Here is a 7,876-nt window from a genome sequence, read left to right as displayed (position 1 = left end):
CAGGACGAGCAGAGCACCCTGCAGCTGCTCAAGAAGCACCTGCAGCTGGAGCAGGGCGTGGAGAACTACGAGGACAGCATCGCGCAGCTGTCGCGCCAGTGCCGGGCGCTGCTGGAGTTGGGGCACCCGGACAGGTGGGCAGGCGGGAGCCCTCCCTGAGGTCGGGAGTAGGAGTCACATCTGGGAGGCCTGGACCAGGGTGAGGTCGGAGAGGGGGCACAGGGCTAGACCTCCGTCCACACAAAGCTGGAGGTGAGGAGGACTGGCTGCGGACTCAAGTAGGCAGTCAGGAGCCCCATCCAAGTCCCTGGAGGGCAGAGGCCCGGGCCGCAGACAGAAAGGCTGTGGGGAGGGTGGGAGCTTATGGAGCGTAAGGAAGCAAGGCAGTCAGGAGCCCCATCCAAGTCCCTGGAGGGCAGGGGCCCGGGCCGCAGACAGAAAGGCTGTGGGGAGGGGTGGGAGCTTATGGAGCGTAAGGAAGCCGTTTTCCCCGGGTGCTGAGATGCTAGTACTGGGTTGACGACTCCAACACTTGCAGAAAACAGAGTCCTGTATGGAGGAGTCCCAGGGAGCACTGCCCGACTTGAAGGTTAAGAGGAGACAGCCACGCCCTGAGAGGGTGGCAGGGGGCCTCAGCTCTGTCCTTTCAGCCTCAGGGGCTCCGTCTCTGCCCCGCCCTGTCCCCCACCAGTGAGCAGATCAGCCGGCGGCAGTCTCAGGTGGACCGCTTGTACGTGGCGCTCAAGGAGCTGGGCGAGGAGCGCAGGGTGGGCCTGGAGCAGCAGTACTGGCTGTACCAGCTCAGCCGCCAGGTGGACGAGCTCGAGCACTGGATCGCCGAGAAGGAGGTGGTGGCTGGCTCGCCTGAGCTGGGCCAGGACTTTGAGCATGTCACGGTTAGTAACAACAAGAATACCAGAGGCTACTGTGTGTGCTACTGAGGTCCTCTGGGCCTCCGTTTCTCCATCTGTAATACGAGGATAGTAATAGCACTTACTCGTGGCTCTGCTGTAAGCCAAATGAATTAATATGCAGTAGTCCCCCTCATCCACGGGGAGTACGTTCCAGGAGCCCAGTGGATGCCTGAAACCACGGATAGCACCAACCCCTATATATACTATGTTTTTTCTATACATACGTACTTTTTTACTTAAGGAAGCATTGGGCGGCTTCTCTTTGGCGTCTCCAAATTGCCAGCAATACAACGCTTGAGCTTTGGGGCCATTGCTAAGTACACTAAGGCTTACCTGAACACAAGCATTGTGATAACGTGAGCGTCAAGCTCAGAACCTAGTGGCTACTGACTACAGGCGGGGAGTGTACAAGGGCGGAGAGGCTGGACAAAGGGAAGATTCACGTCCCGGGCAGGACGGAACGAGATGGACTGAGATTGCATCATGCTACTCAGAATGGCGACAATTTAAAACTTATCAGTTGTTTATTCCTGGAGTTTTCTATTTAATATTTTTGGACCATAGTTGACTGCAGGTAACGGACACTTTGGAAAGTGAAACCCCAGATAAGGGGGATAGCTGTAACGTAAGGCACTTAGGACAGTACTTGGCACACACAATGCCTAACACAGTGAGTGTTATTATTATTTCACCTTATTATTTTTATTATTGTTGTTACTATTATTGCTACAAAGTGCTCCATAAGTGTTAGATGTTATGTTTTATTATGACTCTTATTATTATTATTACTGTTATGACTCTGACCTGCCATCAGATGGTGGGCTGGAGGGACCTGGTGTATACACCTGTGCCCATGTTGTGCCCCCCACTTCCTGGTGGCAGGTGCTGCAGGAGAAATTCTCAGAGTTCGCCAGCGAGACCGGCACAGCAGGGCGGGAGCGGCTGGCAGCCGTGAACCAGATGGTGGATGAACTGATCGAGTGTGGCCATACGGCAGCGGCCACCATGGCTGAGTGGAAGGATGGGCTGAATGAGGCCTGGGCTGAGCTGCTGGAGCTAATGGGCACGCGGGCCCAGCTGCTGGCCGCCTCTCGGGAGCTGCACAAGTTCTTCAGCGACGCCAGGGAGCTTCAGGGGCAGATTGAGGAGAAGCGGAGGCGACTGCCCCACCTGACCACCCCGCCTGAGCCCAGACCCAGTGCCAGCTCCATGCAGCGGACTCTGCGAGCCTTTGAGCATGACCTGCAGCTCCTCGTATCCCAGGTGGGGTGACGGCGGCCAGGAGGGGACGTGGGAGGGCCTGGGCAGCATGGCCAAGGGATGTGGGCCACACAGCAGGCAAAAATCAGGCTGTAGAGCATTTCAGAATTAGATGGTGGAGCAGATAGTACAGAACAGGCAGACATTAGATGGTGGGCAGGTAGGGAACGGCGCCCAGAAATCAGACAGTGGCAGAAAAGAGTGGTGCAGTGTGTCTGATTAGACAGTATTTCCAATGCAGGTTGGGCAGGGATTCTCCTCCACACTGTGAAGTGAATCTTACCCAAATTCAGATCGTCTAAAGGGGATTGCGGAAGGGTTAAGAGAAATTTGGCTGTGGGCAGATGGGAAGTAGACAGCAGGTCTCTGATAGAAATCATATGATTTTCCTTAAAAATTTTTGATGGGGTGTAGTTAATGGAAATTGCACAGGAGCTAATAGAAATCAGGCAGTGGGTCTGACAGGAACTGGGAGATGGAGCTGAGAAATCATATGGAAATGAAACTGTGGGCCTAATAGAATTCAGACAGCAGAACGGAAGGAAACAGGGTTGCAGGCATAATGGAAGGCAGAAATCGGACAGTTATTTGTACATAAATATGTAGATGACTTTTAGAAATCAGGCAGAGAGATTGATAGTGATTAAGTGGTGGATCTGATAGAAATGTGGTGATCGCTCTAAGGTTGAATCAACAGACAGTGAGTCCAATAGAACTCACACAGTAGAACCAGTAGAAACTGGGCAGGAGACCTGATAGTAATCAAATAGCCATGCTGAAGGAATTTGGGCAGCAGCAGGTAGGTAATGAGTCTGAAAAAAATTGAGTGAAAACAATGGACAGCATGTCTCATAAACATTGAGAGGGAAAGAAATTTCCTGAAAGAAATCAGATCAGCCTGAACCATGACAGAGGTGGGCCTGAGAAATGTCTACAGACCCACTAGACACAGAGCCTCAGACCAAAAGAAAGCAGAGAGTGAACTGAAAGAAATCTGGTGGTAGGTCTAAAAGAAGTCAGAACCCAGGTAAGTCAAAAAGAAAGCAACAGATAAGGGAAACCCAGTTGTGCTATCACCAGGGTGCGAGCTTCTTACATTGTTAAGCTCTGTACCCATCCAGCAGAAGGGGGAAAGAGAGGGCGGAGCCTGGACCCCATGGAGGGATGGTGCTCTGGACTCCGTGGAGGGCTGGTGCTCGACCTGGCGTGCCCCTCAGGTACGGCAGCTGCAGGAGGGGGCCGCACAGCTGCGGACGGTGTATGCAGGTGAGCACGCGGAGGCCATCGCCAGCCGGGAGCAGGAGGTGATGCAGGGCTGGAAGGAGCTGCTAGCAGCCTGCGAGGACGCCCGCCTGCACGTCAGCTCCACAGCCGATGCCCTGCGATTCCACAGCCAGGCCCGGGACCTGCTCTCGTGGATGGATGGCATCTCCGGACAGATTGGGGCAGCTGACAAGCCCAGGTGCTCCTCATCCCACCTCAGGCTTCCTACCTGCCTCTGGGCAGCCACCCCCAGCCCATCAGCGGTCCTGTTCCCGTAAGAATCACAATAGCCAATACCTGCAAGGCACCTCTGTGTGCCAGGCACTGTTATAAATGCTTTATGTGTATTAAGACCCCTTGTTAGGCCTAATATTGGGGACTCAGAGCACAGGGCATCTTCGTGCCTTCTCTCCTTCCCAGGGTGTCATGGCATGGGACTGGCTGCAACCATGATAGGGACAGGGAGGTGTGGACTGTATGTGTAGCTTAACCTGGTAGACATTAACTTGTTGCTTACATAACGGTTCATGTGGGTGTCCGGCAGAAGCCTGAACCAAGTGATTGGGAGCTAGGTCCTTCCATCACTCTGCCCTGCGAGCCATTTCCTGGACCCTCTGGGTCCAGCTGCAGATGAGGAAAACAGGATCACATGGGAGGTTTTAGGAACTAAGCCTGCACTCACATAGCATTGTTTCTGTGACTGTGAGGCCTTGAGTCTACATTCGTTTACTCAGCAAATATTTATTGAATGACTACTGTGTGCCAGATAGTGAGCAAGACCAAGCCCCTGCCCTAATGGGGCTTATATTCTGAGGGTGGAGACAGGCAACAGATAAGTAAACAAACATGTAATATTATTTTAGACTAGAGGCCCGGTGCACGGATTCGTGCACCACTGGGGTCCCTCGGCCTGGCCTGCAGGGATCAGGCCAACACCGGCTCTCCTACATCCCCCGTGGGGTCCTGGATTGCGAGAGGGTGCAGGTCAGGCCAAGGGACCCCACCAGTGCACTATCGTGGCTGGGGAGGGACTGTGGGAGGGCTCCAGGGTGTGTCCAGCCTGTCTCGCCCAGTCCTGATCGGCCAGACACCAGCAGCAAGCTAACCTACGGGTCTGAGCGTCTGCCCCCTGGTGGTCAGTGCACATCATAGCAACTGGTCGAATGGTCGAACGAATGGTCAGACACTTAGCATATTAGGCTTTTATTATATAGGATAGTGATAAGTGCTCTGAAGAAAAATAAAGCAAGGTAAGGGGATGAGGTGGTAGCTGGCAAGGCTTTTCTGAGGATGTCAGGTTTGAGACCTGAATAAAGTGATGATGAGTTGGGTAAGTTTGGAGAGAAGGGTTTCCAAGTGCAAAGGCCCTGATGAGGTAGGTTGTGGCCAGGCATGTTTGAGGAAGAGCTAGACAATCATTGTGGCTGGATGGTGAGAGTGAGGGGGAGCGTGGAATGGATAGGAAATGAGGTTTGAGGGACAATAGGGTCTGGTGAGGCGTTTGTCTTTTCTCGGAGTGAGATGGGAGCCATGGAAGGGACTAGAGCAGGGCAGTGATGTGATATGATGTACATCTGAGAAAGAACACTCTCGATGCCTCATGAGAAATAGTGTGGAAAGCAAGGATGGAAGCAGGTAGACCAGTTAAGAGGCTGCTGTGATAAACCAGTGAGAGATGATGGTGTCTTGATCCAGTGTGGTCGTTGTAGAGGTGGGGAGAAGTGATTGGTTTCAGGAATTTACAAAGTCTCTTTATTATGAAAAATTTCAAATATATACAGAAGTAGCTATAACAGATAATGTGTGTGTAACGAACACCTGGCTTTAACAACTATCAACATTTGGCCAATCTTGTTTCATCTCTGTACTCCCTCCCCCACCCCTTGCTGAGTTATTTTAAAACGAATCTCAGGTGTCATATCATTTGAGTCAGCTTCAGGGGTGGAAGGAAAAGGAGTCACGGGTGAATGATGGGTGAGTTTACAGAGTTGGAGAATTTCAGAGGAGAATCAGATCATTCTCGATGGTCTAAGTCTCAGGTAGAAATCATTACAATGTGAAACCTTCACAAATAAGTTTGGGCATTTTAAGTCTTATAAAGCTATACTTGCTGACTGGTGGAACATTCAGAAATGTGGAATTTGTTTTGGACACATGACAGCAGAGAACAGCACTGTCCTGGAGTCATACAACGCAAGCCACAGATGTGAACCACACACGTAATTTAAGATTTTCTTGTAACCACATTGAAAAAGTAAAAAGAAGCAAGTGAAATGAACTTTAGTAATTCATTTTATTTCACCTGGTAAACCCAAAACACTATACTTTCATCATGTAGTCAGTCAAAATTATTGAGATATTTGATGCTTTTTTATAGTAAATAAAATATGGTGTGTACTTTTACTTCAACACATCTCAGTTCAGACCAGCCACACTGCCAGTGCTTATCTGCCACCATGGCCAGTGGCCAGTGTGTTGAACAGCACAGACTTGGAAGGTTAGAATCACTGGCTGGAGGAACCTTCAGAAGCATAGCTTTAGAAAATTGGAAAATGTTGGCTATTGAAAGCCTAACTTAGAATCACAACAGTGTGACATTGTAGCAGCCTGGGAAAAGTTGGAATCATTGAACCAGGGGAGAACCTTGGACTTGTTCATAGGAGGTGGGAGTCTGGAGATGGTGTGGAACTGTGGCCTCAGGGTTTGGACTCCACTAGAGCTGTGTATATGGGGTGGGGGTGGGGGGCTGTCTGTGCTCAGACCCCTGCCACTGCCTGCTGTAGGGATGTGTCGTCCGTGGAGGTGCTCATGAACTACCACCAGGGCCTGAAGACCGAGCTGGAGGCGCGGGTGCCGGAGCTGACGGCCTGCCAGGAGCTGGGGCGCTCTCTGCTGCTCAACAAGAGTGCCATGGCTGATGAGGTGGGGAGGGGCGCAGGGGGTTCCCCTCTGCTATCTGTGTCCACTGGGGTGGGAGCCACCCTGATGCCTCTCCCACCTACCCACCACTCCCAGATCCAGGCACAGCTGGACAAGCTGGGAGCCAGGAAGGAGGAAGTGTCGGACAAGTGGGACCGTCACTGGGAGTGGCTGCAGCAGAGTGAGTGGGGGCCCAGACGCACATGGCTCCAGGGCACAGGGACCTTCTCCAGTGTGTTTAGAAAGGCCCAGAGGGTGACACAGGCCTGCTTTGCACACCATTCACAGCTCCCCGGTAGCAAACATGAAGGCCTGGCAGGGTGGACACAGGGGCTGTCTTGCCATTGAAGCTCTCTGGTGGCAGATATTTAGAGGAGAAGCTGGTGCCCTCAGAAGTAGCCCAGCCTCATTCCTGCAGAGCTCAGAGAGGTGCAGGCTGGCATAGAGGAAGCCCGGGGGGTGCGGAAGGGCAGAGAAGACAGCCACTGCCCCGTGAAGGGCCCACAGGTGCCTCCAGCACCCTAACCCCACGTCTCCCCTCAGTGCTGGAGGTGCACCAATTTGCCCAGGAGGCGGTGGTGGCAGATGCGTGGCTGACAGCCCAAGAGCCACTCCTGCAGAGCCGGGAGCTGGGCAGCAGTGTGGACGAAGTGGAGCAGCTCATCCGGCGACACGAGGCCTTTCGCAAAGCAGCGGCAGCCTGGGAAGAAAGGTTCAGCTCTCTGAGGCGCCTGACCACGGTCAGCACCCAGATCCTGCCCAGCCCCACCCCACCCCACCCCCCTATAAGAGACGGGCACCCTGGTTCTCCGTGCTCAGAGCTCTGTCAAGTGAGGCCCAGGCAGACCCTCACTGGCTCCCAGTCTTGAGGGGCGGGGCCGTAAGAGAGAAACCTGTCACCAGGCAGAGACAGTCCAGACTGGGATGGGGGAGCACAGAGGCCTGGGAACTAGAGCACGTGGCCTGGCCTGGGGGAGTCTGATCTGCGACTGAAGAATGAGGAGGAGAGACCATTGTAGTCAAAAGTCTTAAGGTCCTGGGAGGGGACCATTAGGAAAGAGCCAATGGGGGTCAGAGAGGCACCCAGAGAAAGAGAAAGTGTGGTTTAGCTGATTCTGAAAAGAATACTAGGTGTTTGCTGGAGAAAAGTGGGAATTAAGTTCCTAGCAGAGAGCAAAGCATGGGTGCAGGCCTGGGCCAGGCTGCCTTTTCACCAATAAAAACTAATGAACTGGGTGATGAGGCAGACAGAACCATCCCCCCCCCCCCCCCCACACACACACCCACCCGCCCTCCACCTGACCCTGACCCCTCCACCCCCAGATCGAGAAACTCAAGGCTGAACAGAGCAAGCAACCGCCCACCCCTCTGCTGGGGCGCAAGTTCTTTGGGGACCCCACGGAACTGGCAGCTAAGGCGGCACCCCTGCTGCGACCAGGGGGCTACGAGAGGGGCTTGGAGCCCCTAGCCCGCCGGGCCTCGGACACGCTGTCTGCTGAGGTGCGGACCCGGGTGGGGGG

General features: G+C 53.4%; 1 protein-coding gene across 1 annotated transcript in view; it reads left to right on the top strand.

The window, feature by feature from the left end:
* SPTBN4 (spectrin, beta, non-erythrocytic 4) overlaps positions 1 to 7,876 on the top strand; it is a 79,550-nt gene that overhangs the window by 65,311 nt on the left and 6,363 nt on the right. The window contains 8 exon segments of the mRNA XM_014541695.1: positions 4 to 134; positions 692 to 896; positions 1,797 to 2,177; positions 3,392 to 3,636; positions 6,221 to 6,359; positions 6,453 to 6,537; positions 6,900 to 7,096; positions 7,680 to 7,868. Coding sequence (XP_014397181.1) covers positions 4 to 134; positions 692 to 896; positions 1,797 to 2,177; positions 3,392 to 3,636; positions 6,221 to 6,359; positions 6,453 to 6,537; positions 6,900 to 7,096; positions 7,680 to 7,868 — 1,572 coding nt within the window.

Source organism: Myotis brandtii, unplaced genomic scaffold (assembly GCF_000412655.1).
Source record: "Myotis brandtii unplaced genomic scaffold, ASM41265v1 scaffold277, whole genome shotgun sequence".
NCBI lineage: Eukaryota > Metazoa > Chordata > Mammalia > Chiroptera > Vespertilionidae > Myotis > Myotis brandtii.
Note: the sequence above shows the minus strand (reverse complement) of the source record. Positions and strands in the feature narration are given on the sequence as shown.